At 43.0% G+C, this 27,338-nt stretch overlaps 1 protein-coding gene across 1 annotated transcript in view; it reads right to left on the bottom strand.

Moving 5' to 3' along the window:
• TUT7 (terminal uridylyl transferase 7) overlaps positions 1-27,338 on the bottom strand; it is a 110,234-nt gene that overhangs the window by 74,649 nt on the left and 8,247 nt on the right. The window contains exons 3-10 of the mRNA XM_068237196.1: positions 25,970-26,142; positions 12,021-12,137; positions 7,685-7,862; positions 7,513-7,601; positions 6,813-6,864; positions 3,164-3,233; positions 1,208-1,334; positions 597-716 (exon numbers count right to left, since the gene is read on the bottom strand). Of these exons, the coding sequence (XP_068093297.1) occupies positions 597-716; positions 1,208-1,334; positions 3,164-3,233; positions 6,813-6,864; positions 7,513-7,601; positions 7,685-7,862; positions 12,021-12,137; positions 25,970-26,142 (926 nt within the window). The remainder of the gene's footprint in view (positions 1-596; positions 717-1,207; positions 1,335-3,163; positions 3,234-6,812; positions 6,865-7,512; positions 7,602-7,684; positions 7,863-12,020; positions 12,138-25,969; positions 26,143-27,338) is intronic.

A 27,338-nucleotide genomic window follows, 5' to 3' on the forward strand; every position in this document is an offset into this window, starting at 1 on the left:
CCCCAACCCCCTACAGTATTCCTTATAAGATTCTATATAAGATTTTTACTATTTGGCCGCAGTGAATTTTTTTTAATATACCCCTGGAAGCGAAGTGCTCGCTTACAGGAAGCATATAGAGGACGGGAAATTTTTTGTCAGAAAGACGGCGGCTTCTGATGAGAAGCTGTCAGTCTTTCTACCGGGGACTTATGCTGGATACACACCATGTGTTTCCGCGTTCGATACGTCCGCCGATACGCGTTGATTATTTCCGACATGTCCGATTCGCGGTTCGATGGATCGTTAGGTCGATTTGCCATACTTTACATGGCATTCGATCTAATAATCGAAATGCACTCGGAAATAATCGAATCGGCGCGTATCGACGGACGTGTGCGACGCGGAAACTAATGGTGTGTATCCAGCATTAGATCAATGAATAGGAACTATGTTATCTTCCCCAATCTAAGAGTGTAAGCTCAGCAGGAATTTATCCAAGTCACTGGTTTCAATTTGCTCTTCTGAAGGCTTATAAAATGTATTGTATAGTGTACTGAATCTTTATAAATACTGATAAATCCTACTACATTTCTACTGGACAAAGTAGTACATACCCATAAACCCAGATACACTGGTAGAACAGGCTCCTTTCTTTGCTGAAGGAAGAAGACAACCATGAGAGCAAAAACGTATGGTGGTAAGCCACCTTCTTCTGGTCTGTCTATGCCACAAAGCTGTAGATAAAAATATATGGTTATAGATTATGGAAAATTGGTATGGAAAAAAAAATAAAATAAATAAAAATAAAAAAAAAATTTCTACACAAACAAAAAATACAAATTGTTCAGATTTTCTAAATCTGACCAATAAAATACACACTATGACCTGGTGCACACCAGAGGAGTTTTTCTGAGCGTTTTAAGTTTTTAAATCTGCTGCTAATGTTATCCTATGTGTCTGTGCACACTGGAGCAATGAGGTTTTGTAAAAAAAAAAAAAAAAAAAAAAAAAAAAATTTGCATTACATTGGGAAGAGCTTTTAGGTTTCAAAAGCTCTTCCCAATGTAATGCTATGGTTTTTTTTACAAAACCTCATTGCTCCAGTGTGCACAGACACATAGGATAACATTAGCAGCAGATTTAAAAACTCAAAACACTCAGAAAAACTCCTCTGGTGTGCACCAGGCCTATGAAACAGTTTATTTTGGTGGTTAACAGGATTTACCTTTGCCCAGTATCGGAAAGCCACTACCAGTTGCACAAGCCTTGATTCGAACATGCTCAAAGTCGCAAGAAGGTTGGTAGTCAAGCAAGCATTTTCATTACCCGCACTCACTTTGCAAAGTAAGCCACTGTGTGGGATGGAGGAACACATTTCCATAGTTTTACAAATAAGTCTCACCACAATCAATTCACAATACCAAAAAAGCAAAAATTTAAATCATGGAGCATACACCATTTATTTATATTGGGGGCGGCGGGGTAGTGTTATGTTCGACTTCTTTGAATTTGGAACCTTGTTTAGAATCCTTCCAGTGAGGACAGCGGCAGGGCACTTAACTAGCCCTTGTGGCCACCTCTGGCTGCTGCGCTGCACGTCGTGTTCCAGCTCGATACTTCTATCTAAGCTAACGAGGTTCCAAATCCAAAGAAGCCTAAACACAACAACACTAATCGTGCCCATACATGGTACAATTTTCACCCCACCCCCAATTAGATAATTTTTTGGAGTACTCCGCCAGTTTGAATATAAAGATTTTCCCAACATGCCCGATCAGATTTTTAAAAGAAGGGGGGGGGGGGGGGGGGAGAAAGGGGATGCATGCTCCAGTTTCTTCCAATATTCATAGACACCATACGTGGGCGTTCTGCATAATATGGTTTCATTACCTTAAAAACAAATCTGCCACGTATATACAAAAAAAAAAACAAAAAAAAAAAACACATTCTTAATGCTAATTTAAAGATGGTATATCTTTAAATTGGAAACATACTGTATGTCCTCTAAGCAGAAATGTGTTTCCTAGCTCTTGTAATATTACTTCTCTACTGAAAGTAAGGGGGCTAGTTTCACACTGGGGTGTCGCACGTAGTAGTAATAGTAGTAATATAGAGCCAACATCTTCCGCAGCGCTGTACAGAGTATATCGTTTTGTCACTAAGGGCTTGTTTCCACTATTGCGGTGCGGAATCGCCTGGAATCCACCGCTGATGAAATCGCATGCGGATGCGATTTCCCATGCGTTTTTTGCCGCGAATTCGCATAGGTGAAGGTATATGCGATTTTAACCATGTCACTGCCTGTGTGAATTTACATTGGTACCTATGAGAATTCGCTTGCGAATTCGCATAAAAATTCGCATACCATTCCACTCGCAGGCGAATTCGTTGGCTCTTTTGTGCGTTTTTTTTACCGCTGAAAAAAAACGCACCTCAACAACGCTACAGTGGAAACAGGCCCATCCACTTGCATTACATGTGCGAATCCGCATGCATTGGACGCATGCGGATTCGCGATAGTGGGAACGAGCCCTAACTGTCCCTCAGAGGAGCTCACAATCTTAATCCCTACCATAGTACTATGTCTGTGTATGTATTGTATGTGTTGTAGTCTAGGGCCAATTTAGGGAGGAGCCAATTAAATTATCCATATGTTTCGGGGATGTGGGAGGAAACCGGAGTGTCCGGAGGAAACCCACGCAGACACGGGGAGAACATACAAACTCCTTGCAGATGTTGACCTGGCTGGGATTCAAACCAGGGACCCAGCGCTGCAAGGCAAGAGCGCTAACCACTACTCCGCCGTACTGCACATCCTGCAAAAACAGGGTTGCCATGCATACAGTGAAGCACAGAACATGAAAAGTATGCATCATTGCAACTGCATCATTGCAACTGTAAACATGCAGTTGACTGCAGAACAGGTCTCAATATTGCGATGGATTTTGCCACAGCCACATTGCTAATGCAACATTGTGAAAATCCTATTATAATAACACTTTTGTCAGTGTTCCTCCAGTGCAGGAGAGCAGCTGATAGACTGTTAATCCACCGCCTGTCACCTGCCCAGCTAAGAGGCCTTAGATGGTCTTTGCTGGCACAAATGGGGGTGGGAGGAGAGGGAAGAGGGGCAGGGTTAAGTAGTTCATATTTACTGCACAATGGCAGAGAGTATACAAACCTTTTCTTCTCTCTGCAGACAACCACAGGCACTCGAGCATGGAAATCAGCTTCAAAGTCCGTGAATAAATCTGCAAGAGTAGAGATGGACAAAGATAAAAAAAAAAAAAAAAACACACACAACAGTCAGGAAATTATTTTCTATCATTTCATTCTACAAGTACATAAACAGATGAAACTCAAAAAAATTAGACTATCATGCAAAAGTCCATTTACCGTATGTCAGTAATTTGACTTGAAGGGGAAATCTATAGACTAGGAACCCTTTGCAGGCGTTTTGGATAAATTCCAAACAAAAATGAATATAGCAATTTGAATTGCAGCCAGTGGAGTGCCGTTTCTTTTTTGTTTGGAGGTTACCTCAAAACCGTGTGAGTGGTCCGGTTTGAGACTTGGCACCGGTAAAATATCAGGTTGAGACCCCTGAAATGGCTGTAGTCGTGGCAACTACACAAAAAGTTTTGGATAAATTAGCTGATTAGAGTCTGACACTAAGCTAGAAGATAGACCATTACAATATTGTGAAAATGTTCAGAGATTTTGATTCTCATAAGCTTTAAGGCTTAATCATCAACATTATAATAAAGGCTTGAAATATCTCGCTTTGCAATGTAAGGAGTCTATTTCATATATTTTTAAGTTTAATTACTGAAATAAATGGACCTTTATACTACAGTATATTCTAATTTTTCGAGTTTTTCAAGTTTCACCTGTATTTTCCATTACAAATATGAAAACAAGGAGTTCTGCTTAATACAAGTATCAGTACATTCAGTTGCTGGAGATAAGCCCCAAGAGGATCTTAGGCTAGGTTTATCACATTACATGGGAGAGAAGTTATTATAAAGCATAATGTAAGGGGTAGGGGTACATTTAGGGTTATTTTTAAAGGTGATTCATTGGGAATAAGGGAGACCTTGGAATAAAAAAAAAAAAAAAAAAAAAAAAAAAAAAAAAAAGGTGTTGCACAAAGCAGACTTGGAATGAAATAAGAACAGTATTTGTAATGTAGCTCTAGTCATTAAACTTGGATACTTTATTAAAAAGAAAAAAAAAAAAAAAGGATCAGCAGGAAAAATAAATGTTCAGACTCCTTCTAGACAAATTCCTGAAGATCAGTCTAAAGCTGACCATATGCACAGTGTGGCAAACAGATCAGTCCTTCTTCGCTATGAATCGGATCAACTCCCCTCATGCACCGCAATCATCGATGCAACCTATTGCGTCACCAATAATTATCAGATTTGATCATCATGATCGAATTGCCTAGGAAAAATAGATGCATGTATGGCCAGGTTAACAAGTCCGCCAGGAGAAAAATGCACTATAAGTGTGTGTGTGTCTTTTTCCTTGGGCAGGGTCAGTTCATCAAGGAGATACATTTGGATAGGTCAGGCAACTTTCTTATGTTGCTTATCACATGGCAAGATGTATAAAATACCTTCTGTCAGGCCATGAAACACACACACACACACACACACACACACACACACACACACACACACACTTTCCAGGGGGTATACATCGCCTGAAGTGAGAGGCATATGGAGGGCTGCCTGCCTGTCTTGCTGATCCTCTGCCTGTAATACATTTAGCCAGAGACCCTTAACAAGCATGCAGCAGATCAGATGCTCTGACTGAAGTCTGAATCACATTCCTGAAACAAGAATGCCGCTAATCCAGTCAGACTCTACTGCAGCCACAGATCAGCAGGATAGACCGGAAACTTCCATGGTTTAAAATGAAATATACATGGCCTCTATATGCCTCTTACTCCAAGTTCTCTTTAAAATTTACAAAAAAAAAAAAAAAAAAAAAAAAAAAAAAAAAAAAAACACAAACACTTGCCCATCATGTCCCAAAAAAGGGCAAACATTAGGTACATTTCTCTCCTGCATCCACACCCCCGTGGTGGGGGATTTAAACGGGGGAGCCAGCGCTACACAGACGACACTGAGAGGAGAGGGAAGGCTCATTAGGACCCAGAGACTTCCCTCTCCTTAGGTAAGGATCTGTCTTTATTTTATTACAATTCCCATTAAGGTTGCCATACACTGGTCGATTTGCCATCAGATTCGACCAACAGATAGATCCCTCTCTGATCGAATCTGATCAGAGTGGGATCGTATGGCCACCTTTACTGCAAACAGATTGTGAACCGATTTTAGCCTGAAACCGATCACAATCTGTGAAGCTGCCGCTGCCCCCTTCCCCCGCATACATTACCTGCTTTGCCTGCTCGTGTCCCCTTGTCTCCTCTCTTCTCCATGCTCAGCTCCTCCAGCTTCACTGAACTTCCTGCCGGGGAAGTTTAAACAGTAGAGGGTGCGCTACTGTTTAAACTTCCTGCCGGGACAGGAAGTTCAGTGAAGCTGGAAGCGCCGAGCACGGAGAAGGGACAGCCGAGACCAGGGGACACACGACGCCGGAGCAGGTAATGTTTTGCCGCTAGAGTCGGGCATTCGAATGCCGCTATCGACACTCCCAACCCGCCGGCGATGAAGCGAAATCTTCCGCACGGACCGTCGGGAATGATCGATTTCGGACGGAAATCGTTCTGTCAGCGTGTGCGCAACAATTTCACAGCAGATTCGATCACAGTGATCGAATCTGCTGTATATCGGCGGGAAAATAGTTAGGTGTATGGGCCCCTTCAGCTTTAAAATGTCTAGGTCCAGTCTCCATTGTAGTTCACACAAATGCATTATGCAACGCACCCCTATGAACCTAGCCTTAGGGCCTCTTTCTACTTGAAGGGGCTCTACAGTTAAAGAACTAAAAAATTTAAAATATGTGCAAACATATACAAATAAGTACATTTTTTCCAGAGTAAAATGAGCCATACATTACATGTCTCCTATGTTGCTGTCACTTACAGTAGGTAGTAGAAAACTGACAGAAGTGACATGTTCTGGACTAGTCCAGCTCTTTATAGGAGATTCGCAGGGATATATTGATTTTCAAAAGCACTTAGTGAATGGCAGTTGCTCTGTCCAACTGCCAAAAAAACTGTAGTGAGCAGGGAAGCTAGCCAGCATCATTGTTTAAATCCTTTTTAGGTAATAGCTTTATAAAGAATAAAAGCCTTGCTGAGAATTCCCTATGAAGAGATGGACTAGTCCAAAACCTGTCACTTCTGTCAGATTACTACCTACTGTAAGTGACAGCAACATAGGAGAAAAGTAATTTATGGCTCATTTTACTCTGAAAAAAAAAAAAAAATGTACTTATTTGTATAGGTTTGCACATATTTAAAATTTTGCAGTTTTTCGCTGTAGTGTCCCTTTAATGCGTTTTTTCCTCCATAGCGGTGCATTGAGGGGGAAAAAAAAAAAAAGGCCATAACAAAACAGACACTGGACTGCACATCTGTTGTCCTTTGTTACAACTGGCAGCAACTGATCTAGTGTAAAAGGACCCTAAGGGCCTGTTTCCACTACACGCAGAATGGATGAAAAAAAACCTGACTTCAATTAATGCCTATGGGCCGGTTCCACTAAATGCGATTTTTTTGATGCAGATTCTCCCATAGGCATTCATTGGAGTGCATCTATTCAGCGTGTAGTGGAAACAGGCCCTTATCCATTTTTTTTCTGAAGTGAATTAACACTCTGCCTGCCCCCCCCCCCCCCAAAAGAGCAATTTCTTACCACATTGCTTCAGACTTTCTTGAACTAATAATAGGACATCTGGTTGATTCATCTGTGAACAAGAGAAGTAAAGAAGCTTTTAAATGGGTCCATATTAACTACTAATCTGCTACATGACAAATATCGTGAAGTGGAAGGCTGCCTGCCCAATGTGCTAGTTACTTGAAAATGATCTATAGTATCCATTAAAATTCTAGCAACAAGTTAAAACCACTTCAGATTTATAAAACACAACTATTGAAAAATATGATTGACTGGTAAAAAAAAAATAAAAATAAATAAAACCAGTGGGAGCGATCATAGCCCACAAACAGAAATCTCTTTCCAGGTTTGAAGGAGGAAGTAGTGGAGTTACTGGACCACATCAGCTATAGGCAGCAGAATGGGCAATTTAACCCACTCTGCCACAGGCAGCGCTATTAAATTTAAATGTCAACAACAAGTAGCTACGTAATCTTAGTTACCATCACTATTGATCTATACTCAGGTATATTTGTTAACTTGAGTAGGAGAGGCAAGTTCAACATATACAAGAACACAAAAATCTTTTTGCAACAAATTCTTTCCAACAAATCGAAATGGCTCAAAAGCTTTACAGTGGATTTTGGAATACGAATACATACCCAATTAAGGATGTGTCAATCATATCCTAAATGAACTAAAATAAATACATGTATGTGTGTGTTGGGAGAGTACTTACACTAGAAGGAAACTGGATATCTATGTTGAGGTCAGAATTTTTGAAGCCCATTCTGCTACAGGAAGATCCATAAAGCCTCAAAGAACAGCCTATGAACGGAAGTAGTATGACAATCAAAACAAGCAAATAAAAAAAAACAAAAACCATCTAACACATTAACCTTGAGACAAACCTAGGAGATTTTCTTGAATAAGTGCTTCCATTGCAGTGACAGTGGTCAGCCTTTTAATCAAATCTTCCTCATCTAAACCATGCTCCTGAACAACTTTAGTGATTGCTATACCAATTGCTTGTATCTGTAATTCAGTTGGAGGTGGCAGAGAAGTCAGTAATTCCTCTTCCTTTTTCTCCTAAGGAAAAAAAAAAAAAAAAAAAGGAAGGTTTTTACCCTGTTGATCATAAAATGATGTAGCTGCTGCTTGGCATGGAGTACAGCTTAACAGGTGCAGCTTCTGCACCAGGCTATTATCGGAAATGGTGTCCAAAGCCCAAGTGTACTATAGGAAGTCCCATTAACGAATGAGATAGGGACTGCAGGTTCATCCTTTACCTGAATCGGATTCATGCTGAACCTAAATCTGTCCACAAGTTGAAACTAACATCTCTGTCCCTTGTACTTCCTCCATGCCTCCCCGTGTCATCCATTTCCCTGTGCCCCCTTCTGTGCCATCTCTGTCCCCCTGCACCCTCAGTGCACTGCAGCATTTTACCAGTTAAAGAGTTATCTTTGACATTTTATAAAAAAAAAAAAAAAAAAAAAAAACATTCCCCCCCCCCCACACACCTAAACAAAGTTTCACGTTTTTGCTCTGTTCATATCAGCAGGCCATTCGTAAGCCAGGGAAAACCTGTATAACTTGTTGTCTCCACTTCATAATAGCTGAACATATTGATTAGACAGGACCTGCTAGACAAGATGTGGCAAATATGATACATTCTGCTCTGAAAGGAATCAAGTCAGGAAGGAATCAAATGCTGTCAAATGCTGCCCAATGATTTTCAATAATTCTAGCATGGAATCCATTGAAAAAGCAATCGGACTGAAGCACTGCACTGTTTGATGCAGTGCAGGAGTGGTGGTAGAGCGACAGCCCATAGTGTTTATGGGCTGTTGAACTACCACCACTCCTGCCCCACCCCCAGTTGACCTAGATTTCCCATTCTGTCCAATCAATACCTTTGATTGTTTCTTGGTCAAAAATCAACTGGATATTGTCGGGAATAGATTCTTTGCGGATTGATTGAACAGGGGAAAAAAAAAACACACAACAATCATCAATTAGTCTTACGTGTAAGGAGTCTTGGCGCTACACCTCTTCTAACATTTACACAAAGTCCACACCTAAAAACAGGAGCAGTCCCTTCCCATATATGTCTCTTATATAAAAATAGAAGGTGGCGCTGCACAACACAAACTATATGAGCACAATTCACAATAAAAGATAATATCAATATAGTCCACATATGGAGAGGGGTGATGTTATAATAACTTCTCATCTTCCTCTATCCTCCACCAGCACCCGGTGAACAGACACTCACCAGAAACAAAGACCTTCACTCAGGTCTAGTAGCGCTTTGGGACACTCCGGGCCGTCCCCCACTACACCGATCTGCTGTAGGTCACCACCAGATGCCAGACTCTCTTTATCTTCCCTTTACATCAAATGCTGATCTCCACATAGAATTACCTCAAAGCAAATGCCTCATATAGTGTAAAACCGATAACATGTATTGGTATATAAAACAGATGTACACTCAGATTTTCTTCTTTAAAAGACAGCACAGAGTTTTTATACGGGCTCTCCCCAGTCTTGTTGGGCCCCGGTTGGCACTTGTAGTCCTACTGCCAATGTGGCGTGCACTTCACTATTCCTCAGCCTAGGATGCCGCTCTGCCCTCGTGGTTCAGCTGTTTCCGCATCAGTAACCCCGCCTTACATGTTTCGTCATTGCTGACTCATCAGAAGCTGGGGACTGTGTGGATGAACAGCTTTAAATATACTCAACCCCACCCCCTTAACTCAACACCATGACCTAAACTCACCCTCCCATAATCCATCTTCCCCTCAGCATTCATTGCCCAATCAACGGGCCGAACGTCATCTCGCTACCGGCGCCTGCACACATCGCTCGCAATCCTCCGCATACAATGCGGAGAAGGTTGCGTACCATCTATATGTTTCTCTTGCGCTTGACGCGGCAGCCGATCGTCATCACGCTGTCAGCACCTGCGCACATCGCCCAGCATCCTCCGCATCCAACGTGGAGATCAATGCGTATCATCTATGCATGTTTCCTACACTTCATATTTCAACGGAATCCCCAAGGTCCACATTAACCTCTGCTCAAGCCCATCCAAGACAGACGTATCCACGTCCTATCTTTGCGCTTCACTTGGGTTCCAACACGCTTCCGGATACAGCTTTATATTTAATAAATGCTGGAAATAAGTAAAAATACATCCATCTTGCTGAGGGGGAAGAAAGATCCTACTTATACCATAGATCAATTAAAAAACCTTGCCCAGCAAAACGGGGAAAACTCTGCTTACAACACAGGTAAAAATATAACATATTAAAACCCCAATCAAAAAAACGTCATAAGCAATCTCATATACCTCACTGTTCCCCTAAAAAACACATTATACCCACATCAATATTTAACCCACCTGGGGTTAATGTACCCATATTGTATATCCATTTTGTCTCTTCCTGAGAGATAGATCGCAATTTGTTGCATCCCCTCCAATTAGGGGTTAATTTAAAAATACCACAAAATGATAAGAGGCTATGATCACATGAATGAGAGAGTCTCCAAAATGTGCAGATAAGCTATGATTAACAAAACCCTTTTTACATTACGTGCGTGTTCCCCCATCCGCTCCTTTAGGGTACGTGTGATATGACCCACATATTGCCACCCGCAAAGGCACCAGGCTAGGTACACCACATAACGATCATTACAGGTAATAAACTGCTTTATCCTAAACAATGTTCCATTAGCAAAAGAAACAATGCTATCTACCATTTGTGGTTTACATTCCCTGCAGGCCTTACAGGCTCTACAAGGTACAAAACCCGTTTTTTGCCAGTCTCTAGGGACCAGGCTAGTTTTGGGGGGATCCACACAACTAGGTGATATCATAATCCTCAAATTTCTAGCCTTTCTATATATAAACTTAGGCCTTTCAGGTATAATTCCCCTCAATATGGGGTCAGTTTTTAATATCCCCCAATGATTCTGTATTATATTCTGCAAATATTTATATTGATCACTAAATCCTGTAATAAATGCACATTCATAACCATTATGTTTATCCCTATCTCTCTGCCCATTTATCAATTCTATCCTATCCCTAACCTCATTAATATCCCTTTCTAGCTCAGTCACTCTATATCCTTTCTCTACAAACCTTTTCTTTAGCACCCGAGCCTGACTCTCATAATCAGTGACATTTGAACAGTTTCTATGGAGACGCAAGAACTGTCCTTTAGGTATATTCTTTTTCCACCGTTGAGTTTAGGTCATGGTGTTGAGTTAAGTAGGTGGGGTTGAGTATATTTAAAGCTGTTCATCCGCACAGTCCCCAGCTTCTGATGAGTCAGCAATGACGAAACATGTAAGGCGGGGTTACTGATGCGGAAACAGCTGAACCACGAGGGTAGAGCGGCATCCTAGGCTGAGGAATAGTGAAGTGCACGCCACATCGGCAGTAGGACTACAAGTGCCAACCGGGGCCCAACAAGATGGGGGAGAGCCCGTATGAAAACTCTGTGCTGTCTTTTAAAGAAGAAAATCTGAGTGTACATCTGTTTTATATACCAATAAATGTTATCGGTTTTACACTATATGAGGCATTTGCTTTGAGGTAATTCTATGTGGAGATCAGCATTTGATGTAAAGGGGAGATAAAGGGAGTCTGGCATCTGGTGGTGACATACAGCAGATCGGTGTGGTGGGGGACGACCCAGAGTGTCCCAAAGCGCTACTAGACCTGAGTGAAGGTCTTTGTTTCTGGTGAGTGTCTGTTCACCGGGTGCTGGTGGAGGATAGAGGAAGATAAGAAATTATAACATCACCCCTCTCCATATGTGGACTATATTGATATCTTTTATTGCGAATTGTGCTCATATAGTTTGTGTTGTGCAGCGCAACCTTCTATTTTTATATAATCATCAATTAGTGTATGGGCACCTTTAGCCTGTGGTATAGAAACTTTGTATAGCGTCTCTTATGACACCTTCAAACAGTCGTAACTGATAACTTACAGGTCTATAGTTTCCTGGTTCTGATTTGTTTTTCCCTAATGCTTTCCCATTCTATTAAAAAAATTAAAGCTGGCAGTCATTAATAAAGCCATGCACTTAACATAAATCTCTGAAGTGCCAACAAGAATGTCAGAGTGAACTGTATAAGTATCGCAATATCATACTTCCAAAATAGGTCATCCAGCTCCGATGACAGAAGCGACAAGCGATCAGAGATTTATCATATAATATATTCACTCACCTTTAAATTCCTCTTGTGCCGCTTATCCTTAATATGTTTGTGTGCAGATGGTATAGTATCAATAAAAGCATCACAAAGTTTACAAGTATAGATTGCATTAGGATACTTTCGAAGCCGCTGAAAAAGAAAAATGGCAATATAAAACACACAACACGACTTATTGGCCACGCTAATAAAAATTATTGTGCATAAGGTCGACAAGTCATTTGCAGGCAAAGATCAGTATTCGTGGGTTAAAAATGCTGGCATTTATCCTCAGCATTTCCAAAGAAAAATATATATAATGAGTCATTCCAATTGGGCCACTGCCGAGTAATTTTCGGTGCCCATTCTGCTGCCACACCAGATTTGGGCGCCGGCAACAGCCACACCCCCAAATTCGTGCAGAGAAGGGGGGGGGGGGGGGTGAAAAAAAAAATCAGTAGGGGTATATTTTTTTAAGTAATCTTTCAGCTTCTCCTTGCACCAAAATGCAATGTGGCAGTTTTAAATGTACCATACTCCCTCCAAGGTGTTTGGAGGCGTAGAGCACCATTCGCAAAAATCTTAAAATTTAAAATGTAAATGTAAAACACATACCAATAAAAACGTTTCTTCCTGAGTAAACATTAGTAGGATTACTCTTCTGATATGCTGCTTTTATGCTGCTGTCCCTTACACTAAGTAGTAGAAATTTGACTTTACCGACAGGTTTTGGGCTAGTCCATCTCTCCATAGTGGATTCTCAGCATGGCCTTTATTCTTTATAAAGACACTACCTGAAAAAGATTTATACAAAGATGCTGGCCAGCCTCCCTCCTCACTGTACACTTTTAGCAGATGGATGGAGCAACAGCCATTCACCAAGTTCTGAAGAATCAAGAAAACCCTGAGAATCTGGGCTAGTCAGTTCTGCCAGATTTCTACTACTGGAGGGCCCATTCACACTTGAGCGATTCACCGCGATTTTGGCAAAACGCTCAAACTCTAGCGCTTTTTAAAAGGGTCTCCGAGCAGTGCCTGTGGGTATGCCTTTAAGCATACCCACAACTAATTAATTATATCCTCACACCTACCAGCTTGATGTTTGTAATTCTATCCCCCTGGGTTCCTTGTATTTCATTGAATTGTGCTGAATGGAGCTGCCGACACTGGGGAAAGTGTCGTCCTGTGTAATACAATGCTGGACTCCAAAAAGTGCAGAAACTATGGAAAGATGCATATCATTATGAAGCTCTCTGTCTTCTCTTTTCAATGACATATAAACCGCTGCCCTACGCCTTTTAGTTTTCGCCATTTTCGTGATCGAAATTGCCATGGTCACGATCGTGAAAATAGCAATAACTAAAAGGCGTAGGGCGGCGGTTTATAGGTCATTGAAAAGAGGAGAAAGAGCTTCAAAATGATATGCATCTTTCCATAGTTACTGCAGTGCTCAGAGTCCCTTTAAAAGCGCTATTGCAATTAAACCCTATGGGCCCGTTCTTACTTGGGCATTGTACGCTAATCGCCACAAATTGCCCAAAAACTCTAAACGCAAAGGCGTAGCCTGCACCATTTTCAGGCGATTTCCCGGCGGTCGTTTCAGTGCTATAGAAGCAACACACACACACACTTTAACCACTTGAGGACCGTGGGCTTTACCCCCCCTTAAGGACCGGCCACTTTTTTTCCCATTCAGACCACTGCAGCTTTCACGGTTTATTGCTCGCTCATACAACCTACCACCTAAATGAATTTTGGCTCCTTTTCTTGTCACTAATAAAGCTTTCTTTTGGTGCCATTTGATTGCTCCTGCGATTTTTACTTTTTATTATATTCATCAAAAAAGACATGAATTTTGGCAAAAAATTTGATTTTTTTAACTTTCTGTGCTGACATTTTTCAAATAAAGTAAAATTTCTGTATACATGCAGCGCGAAAAATGTGGACAAACATGTTTTTGATTAAAAAAAACCCCATTCAGTGTATATTTATTGGTTTGTGTAAAAGTCATAGCGTTTACAAACTATGGTGCAAAAAGTGAATTTTCCCATTTTTAAGCATCTATGACTTTTCTGACCACCTGACATGTTTTATGAGGGGCTAGAATTCCAGGATAGTATAAATACCCCCCAAATGACCCCATTTTGTAAAGAAGACATCCCAAAGTATTCACTGAGAGGCATAGTGAGTTCATAGAAGATATTAATTTTTGTCACAAGTAAGCGGAAAATGACACTTTGTGACAAAAAAAACAAAAAAAAAAAAGAAATCTGCCACGGACTCACCATGCCCCTCTCTGAATACCTTGAAGTGTCTACTTTCCAAAATTGGGTCATTTGTGGGGTGTGTTTACTGTCCTCGCATTTTGGGGGGTGCTAATTTGTAAGCACCCCTGTAAAGCCTAAAGGTGCTCATTGGACTTTGGGCCCCTTAGCGCAGTTAGGCTGCAAAAAAGTGCCACACATGTGGTATTGCCATACTCAGTAGAAGTACTATAATGTGTTTTGGGGTGTATTTTTACACATACCCATGCTGGGTGGGAGAAAGATCTCTGTAAATGACAATTTTAATTTTTTTTTTTTTTTTTTTTTTTTTTTTTTTTTTTTTTTTTTTTTTTTTTTACACACACACACACAATTGTCCATTTACAGAGATCTTTCTCCCACTCAGCATGGGTATGTGTACAAATACACCCCAAAACACATACTACTTCTCCTGAGTACGGCGATACCACGTGTGGCACTTTTTTGCACCCTAACTGCGCTAAGGGGCCCAAAGTCCAATGAGTACCTTTAGGATTTCACAGGTCATTGAGAAATTTTGTTTCAAGACTACTCCTCACGGTTTAGGGCCCCTAAAATGCCAGGACAGTATAGGAACCCCACAAATGACTCCATTTTAGAAAAAAGACACCCCAAGGTATTCCGTTAGTAGTACGGTGAGTTCATAGAAGATTTTATTTTTTGTCACAAGTTAGCGGAAATTGATTTTAATTGGGTTTCTTTCACAAAGTGTCATTTTCCGCTAACTTGTGACAAAAAATAAAATCTATGAACTCACCATACTCCTAACGGAATACCTTGGGGTGTCTTCTTTCTAAAATGGGGTCATTTGTGGGGTTCCTATACTGTCCTGGCATTTTAGGGGCCCTAAACCGTGAGGAGTAGTCTTGAAACCAAATGTCGCAAAATGACCTGTGAAATCCTAAAGGTACTCATTGGACTTTGGGCCCCTTAGCGTACTTAGGGTGTAAAAAAGTGCCACACATGTGGTACCGCCGTACTCAGGAGAAGTAGTTTAATGTGTTTTAGGGTGTATTTTTACACATACCCATGCTAAGTGGGAGAAATATCTCTGTAAATGACAATTGTTTGATTTTTTTTTTTTTTTTACACACAATTGTCCATTTACATAGAAATTTCTCCCACCCAGCATGGGTATGTGTAAAAATACACCCCAAAACACATTATACTACTTTTCCTGAGTACGGCGGTACCACATGTGACACTTTTTTGCAGCCTAGGTGCGCTAAGGGGCCCAACGTCCTATTCACAGGTCATTTTGAGGCATTTGTTTTCTAGACTACTCCTCGCGGTTTAGGGCCCCTAAAATGCCAGGGCAGTATAGGAACCCCACAAGTGACCCCATTTTAGAAAGAAGACACCCCAAGGTATTCCATTAGGTGTATGGCGAGTTCATAGAAGATTTTATTTTTTTTCACAAGTTAGTGAAAAATTACTTTGTGAAAAAACAATAAAAATCAATTTCCGCTAACTTTTGACAAAAAATAAAATCTTCTATGAACTCGTCATACACCTAACAGAATGCCTTGGGGTGTCTTTCTAAAATGGGGTCACTTGTGGGGTTCCTATACCGCCCTGGCATTTTACGGGCCCAAAACCATGAGTAGTCTGGAAACCAAATGTCTCAAAATGACTGTTCAAGGGTATAAGCATCTGAAAATTTTGATGACAGGTGGTCTATGAGGGGGCGAATTTTGTGGAACCGGTCATAAGCAGGGTGGCCTTTTAGATGACAGGTTGTATTGGGCCTGATCTGATGGATAGGAGTGCTAGGGGGTGACAGGAGGTGATTGATGGGTGTCTCAGGGGGTGGTTAGAGGGGAAAATAGATGCAATCAATGCACTGGGGAGGTGATCGGAAGGGGGTCTGAGAGGGATCTGAGGGTTTGGCTGAGTGATCAGGAGGCCACACGGGGCAAATTAGGGCCCGATCTGATGGGTAGGTGTGCTGGGGGGGGGGGGGGGGGGGGTGACAGGAGGTGATTGATGGGTGTCTCAAGGTGTGATTAGAGGGGGGAATAGATGCAAGCAATGCACTGGCGAGGTGATCAGGGCTGGGGTCTGAGGGCATTCTGAGGGTGTGGGCGGGTGATTGAGTGCCCTAGGGGCAGATAAAGGTCTAATCTGATAGGTAGCAGTGACAGGGGGTGATTGATGGGTAATTAGTGGGTGTTTAGGGTAGAGAACAGATGTAAACACTGCACTTGGGAGGTGATCGGACGTCGGATCTGCGGGCGATCTATTGGTGTGGGTGGGTGATCAGATTGCCCGCAAGGGGCAGGTTAGGGGCTGATTGATGGGTGATTGACAGGTGATCAGGGGGGGATAGATGCAAATAGTACATTGGGGGGGGGGGGGGAATAAAAAAAAAAAAAATAGCGTTGACAGATAGTGACAGGGAGTGATTGATGGGTGATTAGGGGGTGATTGGGTGCAAACAGGGGTCTGGGGGGTGGGCAGGGGGGGGGGGGGGGAATCATTGTGCTTGGTGCAGACTAGGGTGGCTGCAGCCTGCCCTGGTGGTCCCTCGGACACTGGGACCACCAGGGCAGGAGGCAGCCTGTATAATACACTTTGTAAACATTACAAAGTGTATTATACACTTTGTGTGCGGCGATCGTCGGGTTAACATCCTGCCGGCGCTTCCGTATGGCCGGCGGGATGTTGCGGCGGGTGAGCGGAGCCAGGCGGCGGCGGAGGATCGCGTCACGGATGACGCGATCGCTCCGCCCATGCCCCTACAAGGACCGCCGCCATTTGTCAATACGGCGGTCCTTGCGGGGTCCACTTCCCGGCCGCCAATTGTCAATACGGCGGTCGGGAAGTGGTTAAACCTTAAGTCCAAAAAAAAAAAAAAATTGAGATGAACTCACCTGGGGCTTCCCTCAGCCCCCTGCAGCCGATCGGTGCCCTCACAGCTCCGCTCCGATACCTCTGGACCTGCCGGCAACGACTTCTGGTTTCACCGTCACCGGCCGACAGGCATGGGAACACAAGTGATTGTTCGCGTTCCCAGCCTGTATATCGCCCCCTATGCTGCTATTGCGGCTCCTGGCCGCAATAGCAGCATAGGTTACGATATACAGGCTGGGAACGCGAACAATCACTCGCTTTCCCATGCCTGTCGGCCGGTGACTGCGAAACCGGAAGTCGTTGCCGGCGGGTCCAGAGGCATCGTAGTGGAGCTGCGAGGGCACCGATCGGCTGCAGGGGCTGAGGGAAGCCCCAGGTGAGTTCATCTCATTTTTTTTAGGCCTTTAGGTTCACTTTAAAGAGAATCTGTACTCTAAAATTCTTACAATAAAAAGCATACCATTCTATTCATTATGTTCTCCTGGGCCCCTCTGTGCTGTTTCTGCCACTCCCTGCTGCAATTCTGGCTTGTAATTGCCAGTATTAGGCAGTGTTTACAAACAAAAAACATGGCTGCTAACCAGCATGTGATAGGTTGAGAGAAGCTCAGTCTGTGACTCATACAGAGCCTGCAGGGGGCATGGAGAGGGTGTGTATAGCTTCTGCCTATAACAGCAGAGCAGCACATTCCTGCCTCAGCCGACAAAGCCGTCAGAGAAGATTAGATTATATAACAGATAATACAGCCACTGTGCAACTAGAAAAGGCTGCATGCAGTAAGACAGACCACATTAAAACAGGTATATGAACTTATAGGATAGAAGAAATAAGGATGAAAATTTTGTTACAGAGTCTCTTTAAAGGTTATGATTTTAGCGACAGTGATCCTTTGACCTCCTTAGCGGTAACCATGAGGGCTCGTTTCCACTATCGCGAATCCGCATGAGTCCAACGCATGCAGATTCGCACATGTAATGCAAGTGGATGGGCCTGTTTCCACTGTAGCGTTGAGGTGCGTTTTTTTCAGCGGTGAAAAAACGCACAAAAGAGCCGCAGAATTTGTCTGCGAGTGGAATGCATGCGAATCGAATGCAATGTATTTAATAGGGAAATCGCATGCGTTTTCCCCATGCGTTTTTGCCACGTTACCAATGTAAATTCACACAGGCAGTGACATGGTTAAAATCGCATATACCCTCACCTATGCGAATTTGCGGCAAAGAACGCATGCAGAATCGCATCCGCATGCGATTTCATCAGCGGTGGAATCCAGGCGATGCCGCACCGCAATAGTGTAAACGAGCCCTGATCTAGACTGGGTGGAATCTGAAGCTCAGAGCGGTAACCTCGAGCTCTTCCTGTCCATGGAGACTCTGCTTCCCATCGCTGACTGTCGTCATGACGACAGTCAGCAATCTCACCATAGGGTTACAGCAACACCTGAGGACGGAGGGAGAACTGCAGCTCTGAATCCCAGGGAGGGGCGCAAGTGCAGGGGCTTCTCTAGGCTCTCGTGGTAGGATTTTTTTTTTTTTTTTGCTTGCTTTTAGAGTCCAAAAGCACATAAAAAAAATATAAAAAAAAAATAATTATATACCGCTTTTAGACCCTACAATCAGGAAGGAATAATACCGCCAGGGAGGTTAAACAAATACAGTTAAAGGTCCACAGGCATTCAAAAGACAGGCAAAAGCAGTCCATTAATTAGTTGCTATAGCTTGTTAAAATCTACGGCAAACCTATATAAAAGTTAATACTGCTTATCTGTAAGTTACTCACTAGAAAAACTACATAACCACAAGCTTTAAAGGGGCACTATTGCTAAATTCTTCTTTTTTTACCCTTTAGTGTACATACGAGGTGCTGTAGGATTGATTTTACACATTACTTAGTCTTTTACCAATGCCGTGTTCTCCCCAGAGCCTTTTAACTGGGCGGAGCGCCCGGCTGGTGGTCAGTCCCCGCCCGGCTGCTGTGATCACTCCCTGTCAGCAGCGTATTTGCCGTTCTCCACACTCGTCCAGCACAGCACTCAGCGGCTGTGGCATTGGAGCTGGCCGCTGTCACTCTGACACAATCTCCGCCCTCCTCCTCAGCTCCTGATTACAAAGCAAGACCGCGGGAGCTTTGAAGGAGTCGGAGCACTCAGAGAAAGAACTGAGAGAGAACGTGGGCTTGCTGTGTTACCTCTGATGAGTCACTCACTGATCTGCCTGAGTGAGTAGTGCAGAGAACGGCTCTCCTCCTGTCTTCCCATCATGGCCATGCAGGACATTTCCCAGCACGTGCCCCAGCCTCCCCCGATCAGAGGTCACAGCACAGAGAACAGCGTGGAGCGGCGCTCGTTCATGCCGGGGAGAGCAGCAGCAGGGCAGATGGTTATCTGATAGCAGTAATGGTCCCCCAGCAAGGGAATCCTTGTGATGACTGTCAGCTGCCATCTCTGTGCTACCGAGACAGGTATAAAACAACTTTACAGCTACTACTGCTTCCCTTCCCCCACTGCTCTGCGAGAGACGTTACATAGCTAGCTGTCCTGGACATCAGTCTGCAGACTTCCTGCAGTGTGCTGTGCACTCACAAACATTTTCTTTTCTGTATTAGTCTGTCTCCCTCTTATACATTTCTCTCTCACACACTTTCTCCCTCTTTTTTTCTTTCCCCTTTCCCAGTCCTTTTCACACACACTCTCTCTGTCCCTCAAAGACAATCTATCTCCCTCCCAGACACTCACACCTATTCCTCTTCCCTTCAGTTTGCATTCACTTCTTCTACTCAACCCCCCTCTGTCCTCTATATACTGTATTTCCTGTATACAGTATGTATGTTTGTTTACCAGTGCTTGATTTTTTTTTTTTTTTTAAGGGGAGAAGCCACAGCAGAAACCCCCAAGCATTTTTATTTTCCTTTGTAGTGCATGCTGTTTAGCCATAGACAAACAACAAGCATGTCTACACTGGGTTTGCTACTGCTATGACAGCCAAAACTATTGTGAGACTTTTTGAATTAGATAACAAAACAGTCTGTGGGGATGTGTGGTTTTGGGCCTAAATTAGTCACCCTGTCTACAGCCCCTTTCTGGTATCAATCCGGCTTTGGCAGCACTTTATCGGATTGCATATCAAAACGGCACCATTCAGTGCAAGATGCCCTTCTCCATTAAGGTCCGTACACACGCCGGACTTTAGGCAACGACGGGTCCTTCGTTGCCTCCCGCTGGGTGGGCGTGCCAGCGACAGTCCGGCGTGTGTAGGCTCTGTCGTCAGACTGATACGGCTGTTTCTGAGCGATCCGCCCGGCGGATCGCTCAGAAACAGCCGTATCAGTCTGACGACAGAGCGTACACACGCCGGACTGTCGCTGGCACGCCCACCCAGCGGGAGGCAACGACGGACCCGTCGTTGCCTAAAGTCCGGCGTGTGTACGGACCTTTAGCATCACTCATGCTACGTACACACATGCGACAACGATCGTTCGTTGAGGACGACGAACGAACTTTTAATTGATAAAAGAACGACCTAAGTAAAGTTAGTTTTAAAAGGTGTGTAACGATCTGATCGTTAGAACGAACGTTACATCACGTAAAGCAACTATTGCGCCTGCGCATAAAAATGAGAAGTTTCACGGAGAAATTGGGAAATGCGCATGTCAAGCCTAGTACGAACGACCGTTTCCAACGATGTACTACTTTTGCAAACGATCGTCGTTGGTTAAAATCCGCCGAGACAGAACTTTCTTTTGTAGCGATTTGGCTCGTTCGTCGTTTGCCTTAATAGTCGGTGGTTCGTTTTTTGTAACGATCGTCGTTGGTAAAGATCGGGGAACGATCGTTACAAACGACTATAGTCGCATGTGTGTACGCACCTTTAGTAATCCTCTCTCCCTATCGGAAATGCCTAGCATGATTACCTCACCAGGTAACAACCAGCGTGCTCCACCTACTCTTCTCCCCAGCATGATTCTCCCTGTCCATTCTCACCTAGTAGGAGCAGACATCACCCTCTTTCCCCACCCATCGTGACCATAATTTCCCACCCGGCTACTTTTTCATGCCACCCGGCTGGAAAAAAATTCTGGGGAGAACACTGCAATGTATTTGGTTACTGGCAATAAACATATTGAGGCATGCATTGACGTCAGTACTTTTACCTTTCCGACGCCAATGCAGCCTAAACCATTCTGTAGTAGGGAGGCATCTTTTACTGGATAGTGTGAATTCGTTATCTTGCACCCCTCTGGCCATTTCAGTTATTATTCCTCACCTTGTAACTGTACTAACGAACAGTTACTGTACTCACAGCAGCCACCGTAAAGTGAAGAATGTGGCCTCTCCTCCGTGCAGCGTCAGTTGTTGCTGTGTGCGGATGTGTGGAAAACATATGCTGCCCGGCTGCCAAGGACGCCCTTTCCCTAAGCTGGCAGTGGAACGGACACCTATTGTCCGTTTCCACGGTAACCTGACCGGCTTTCCGATCTGCGCAATGTAGCGGCAGCATGAAAGAGCACTGCACCGAACAGAGCAACACACAGCTGCAGCGCTTTTGTGTGTGCTCTTTCATGCCGCCGCTACATTGCGCAGATCGGAAAGCTGGTCAGGTTACCGTGGAAACGAACAACAATAGGTGTCCGTTCCACTGCCAGCTTAGGGAAAGGGAGTCCTTGGCGGCCGGGCAGCATATGTTTTCCACACATCCGCACACAGCAACAACTGACGCTGCACGGAGGAGAGGCCGCGTTCTTCACTTTACGGTGGCCGCTGTGAGTACAGTAACTGTTCGTTAGTACAGTTACAAGGTGAGGAATAATAACTGAAATGGCCAGAGGGGTGCAAGATAACGAATTCACACCATCCAGTAAAAGATGCCTCCCTACTACAGAATGTTTTAGGCTGCATTGGCGTCGGAAAGGTAAAAGTACTGACGTCAATGCATGCCTCAATATGTTTATTGCCAGTAACCAAATACATTGGTAAAAGACTAAGTAATGTGTAAAATCAATCCTACAACAACTCATATGTACACTAAAGGGTCAAAAAAGAAGAATTTAGCAATAGTGCCCCTTTAAGAAAGTACATAATTTCTATTGCATACATGGAGGGAAAAACAAAAAAAAACAAAAAAACAAAAAACAAAAAAGGTCCTAGAAAAGAGGGTGCAGGAGATTGCTGCTAGAATAGTTAAAAATTTGAAATATTCTACTACTTAATTCTGATAGTAAAATATTGGTAAAGATTACAGATATTTTACTATGCCTAAACGTAACCCTGCTCTCACACAGAATCCTCCCTCTACCTAACACCGAACTGTCCCACTGCCTATGCCTTACCCTTAACATAACCTGGTGTCACCTTACCCTTAGCCACTCATCCCACCTAACCCTAAGACACCCCCCCCCCCCCCCCCCACTAGTTTGCCTAAACCCACATCCACACTCCTCCCCCCACCGCAGATACACAATTTGCAGCTATGACAGAAAAAAAAAGACTCGGCGCCCGCTACTTTATAAAGCGCCTCACTGTCATTGCAGCAAGTCTCAGCTTTTGATGCTTAAACCAAACATCTTATACTACACAGAAGTGGTAAAATTGTGCACCAGGCTTTAGCACCAGTGCTTTTCATTTTATTGAATACATACATACCGTGTTTCCCATAAAGTAAGACATCCCCTGAGAATAAAACCTAGCAGGAATTACAAGAATGCTTGGAATGTAAGACATCCTCCAAATGTAAGCCCTAGTTAGGCAGCAGCCCACATGACACCAGCAAGTCACGCTGAATGCAAAGCCTGGATACAGGAAAGCAGCAGTATAATGTTAGTTCTACACAGTCCTATATATGTGTCAGGCAATTTGTGTTTTTGTTGGAGCCAGCCCTCCTGATCTGCACTTCACCTCTTCACCTCTTCCCAGGACACACACACAGCTTAAGGTGCGTACACACATGCGACTATAGTCGTTTGTAACGATCGTTCCCCGATCTTTACCAACGACGATCGTTACAAAAAACAAACCACCGACTATGAAGGCAAACGACAAACGAGCCAAATCGCTACAAAAGAAAGTTCTGTCTCGGCGGATTTTAACCAATGACGATCATTTGCAAAAGTAGTACATCTTTGGAAACGGCCGTTCGTACTAGGCTTGACATGCGCATTGCACTATTTCTCTGTGAAACTTCTCATTTTTATGCACAGGCGCAATAGTTGCTTTACGTGATGTAACGTTCGCTCTAACGATCAGATCGTTACACACATTTTAAAACTAACTTTACTTAGGTCGTTCTTTCATCAATTAAAAGTTCGTTCGTCGTTCTCAACGAACGATTGTTGTCGCATGTGTGTACGTAGCTTTATCCTATCATAGCTCTGCGGAGACTGACCGAGTTCTATGCATGCAAGAAATAGACTCTTACCCACATGATCAGCAGAATCAATTTGTTGTAATTGAGAGCCAATATCTGCTAACCACAAGCTCTGTGTATGTTGCACATGGCATACAGTATGTACATTTTGTATAGGAAAAATACCAGTGTGTTTGCTCAAAAATAAGCCATCCTCTGAAAATAAGCCCTAGCACATATTTTAGAGCAAAAAATAAAAGACAGTGGCCTCAATTCACTAAACTTATCTCCTGTCTTTAATAACTCTTCTATGGTGGCCATACATGGTACAACTTTTTCATCCAATCTTACCATTTCTATGTAATATAAGGGAACTGCCTAAATTATCCTTTCAGTATATTCTCTTAATTTATCCTTATACTACATAGAAATGGTAAGATTGTATGAAAACATTGTACCATGTATAGCCACCACTAGAGTGGTTACCATGGTGATAAGGCATGTAGTATTCAGGAAACATTTTTCCTCAGGCAAGCCTAAAGTTAACTCTGTCTTTAAATTAACTTTCCAATCCTTAAAATAACTCCAGAGTTAAAGACAGGCTGTTAATTAGCTGCATGTGAAAATAACTACAGAGGAGGTAAATTAACTACAGGAGAGGTAACTTAAAGGAATACTATCGATGTATGCATTTATTTTTAAATGCTGTATGTTGTAGCACACATTAGGGCAAGTACTAGGAGCAATTTGATTCCTCACACAGCTGTTCCTCTCAGCTGTAAAATCCTCCAGTTTTGGCGTCAGTGTTGGATACAAAATGTATCTAATACTGAGCTCCCAGAGGGCTAGACCATGTCTCTGCAATAGGGGAGATGCTATCAACTCCTCAGTTTATAGTTTCATTATCACCTTGCTGAAAGAATCTTGTTGATATGGTGGTAAGGGGTTAAAGATTCTAGCAATGTGTGTTTATTATCTTTGCTTCTCTTTACTGATAAAGATACTAATAATGCTAATTGTAGACAGTGGCCTGCCCCTCTCAGCAGCTTGTAAAGTGGATGCAGCCTGGAGTGAATTGCCTCAAGCAGGCAGCCAGTCTGAGTGTAAACACAGACTAGTGTTATATAGCTAGTTATATTCCAGCTCATTTAGTTACCTGTTACCACCTCAGATCAGCCTATTTCTCCTCATGTCTTCTGCATGCTGTGAGTGACACAGTGAAATATATTTGTGAGCTGTGTGACAGAGTAACCAATCAGCTCAGGGTGACCCAAACTACTATGAGCTGTGTAAGAAATGAATTTTTAAGCAGGGATAGTGAGAGAGAGACCTGGGTGAATAAATAAAGTGCCCCTAGCACTAGTGGTAATGTGTACACTAATATAGAGTATTAAAAAAAAAAGTCGTTTCAATCGATAGTACTCCTTTAAGGAATGAAGAGGTAAGATAACTCTCTCACATGTGGAGGTAAGTTTTCTCTTGCCTTATTATCTCTAGCATGATCTTAGTGAATTGAGGCCATTGTCTTATTTTCGGGGAAACACGGTACATACATTTTTATTTTTTAAATGTTTTTACATTAGTGAAGAAGAAGATCCTTACCAAACAAATTATCAGTATTTTCTGTACTAGACTGTTTCCACTATGCCAGGAAACGCTAAATGTAAATATCTTGTAGGACAAAAAAGAAAACTAGGAAGTCCCCCAACGTGGAAAAGAAGGTCTCACTTACCAAGAAAGGTTAGATAAACTGGGTTTATTAAGTCTAGAGGAAAGACGCCTTAGAGGGGATCTTATTAACATGTATAACTACATCAGAGGGCAATATAAAAGCTTGGCGGATGAGCTTTTTGTCCCTAGGCCTTCTCAAAGGACTAGGAGGACATGATCTGCACATGGAGGAAAAACGTTTTAGCCATTTAGGAAAGGGTTCTTTACAGTAAGCGATTAAGATGTGTAATGCATTGCCACAGGAAGCAGTTATGGCACAGGAAGCAGTTATGGCAAATTCTATACCTGCATTTAAAGGGGGCTTAGATGCTTTCAGTGCGTTGAAAGACATCCATGGCTACAATTACTAGGTAATGCCCAATGATGTTGATCCAGGGATTTTACCTGATTGTCATCTGGAGTGGGGAAGGATTATTTTTCCCTTTTGGGGCTAATTGGACCATGCCTTGTAAGGGTTTTTCACCTTCCTCTGGATCAACAGGGATAGGTGAGGGAGCAGGCGGGTGTTGTACTTTGTGCTCTGGTTGTACTTTATGGACGTAGGTTTTTTTTTCCCCAACCCAAATAATTATGTAACTATGAAATAACTCTTTATGGAGAAACACAAGAATCATGCAGCAAAAGTGGGGCAGTCACCTGCTACTTTCCACTCAAAACAAAAGACCTGTGAAAGCTCTATATCTAGTACTAACATGCACCAAAATACTGCACATATTTACTGAACATAGTGAATGTAGAGTGTAGGTTCTTGGTTTCATACCCCTCTCAGTCTGTAAATATAGTCTCGCTTCAAGCGGTCCTCAGCTTGTTTGAGTCCCAGCAGTTCTTTCTCAGGTAATGTTGACTCATCTATGACAGGGGTTTCTAGGCAGTCATCATCCTGATCACACGTCCGGCGACGGTCACGCTTTGGTCTAACACGCGTCATTGAATCTGAGAAAAAAAAAAAAAAAAAAAAAAAAAAAAAGAAGAAAGTGGATTTTCCAAGTAATGTTCATTTGTTCCTATGGCCAACTTCCCATTGTTTTAACAATGCACGGCTATGGAAAAAATGCATTCCGACACATTAAGTGTACAAGGGCCCCAAGTGTAAATATAATAGATAGATAGATATATCTTCCTGCCCAATATTGCCACTTGTATATGAGACCATTCATTGCTATGGAGTCAACATTTGTAAAAACTGGAGAGAATATTACAATTAAAGAGAAACCATGACCAAGATACCCCCTTTTACATGAGAAACCTATTCCTTTTCACAAACGTATCAGGGGGCTCGGTAGGGCTGATATTGTGGTGAAACCCCTCCCACAGGAAACTTACCATGGGCCTGGCAGTCTCCTGTCTGTGAACCTCATTGCATTGTGGGAAATAGCTGTTAACCTTCCTGGCGGTAAGCCCGAGCTGAGCTCGGGCTATGCCGCGCAGCAAGATATCTCAGCCCCTGGTGGGGCGATTTGCGCACTTTAAACTGCTGTACGCGCAGCTAGCACTTTGCTAGCCGCGCGTACAGCTCGATCGCCGCCGATCTGCGGCGATCGCACGCAGCGGCGCAAGAGGGCCCCCCCCGCCAGAGCCCTGCGCTGCCCGGACCAATGAGTTCCGGGCAGCGCTATGGGCTGGATCGGAGACGTCTATGACGTCATTCCGATCGTCGCCAAGGAGAAGCCAAACAGGGGAGCGCGTTATATACGCGTTCCCCTGTTTGCTTTTGAGGCCGGCAACAATCGCACTAGAGGGACACATGCGCCCTCTAGTGGTGTTTCATGTAGCTACCACTCTGGTAGCTTTACATGAAACAAAACAAAAAAAAAAAACAAAAAAAAAAAAAAAAAAAGGAGGATTTTGCCTAAGTGGCAAAAAAAATTTAACCGCCAGGAGGGTTAACAGCCGTTTCCAACTGCCAAAAAAAGCAAGCAGCAGCTACTCCCACTGACATCACTTGCCAGCAGTACAATGTCATCATGTGATAAATGTCAGAATGTAAATCGGGGAGAGAAAATATTTTACAATGGGAAAACCCTGACTAAATCATTTATATAGGCCTAGTGCACACCAAAAACCGCTAGCAGATCCGCAAAATGCTAGCAGATTTTGAAACGATTTTTCTTATTTTTCTGTAGAGTTTC

The sequence above is a fragment of the Hyperolius riggenbachi genome, chromosome 1, assembly GCF_040937935.1.
Source record: "Hyperolius riggenbachi isolate aHypRig1 chromosome 1, aHypRig1.pri, whole genome shotgun sequence".
NCBI lineage: Eukaryota > Metazoa > Chordata > Amphibia > Anura > Hyperoliidae > Hyperolius > Hyperolius riggenbachi.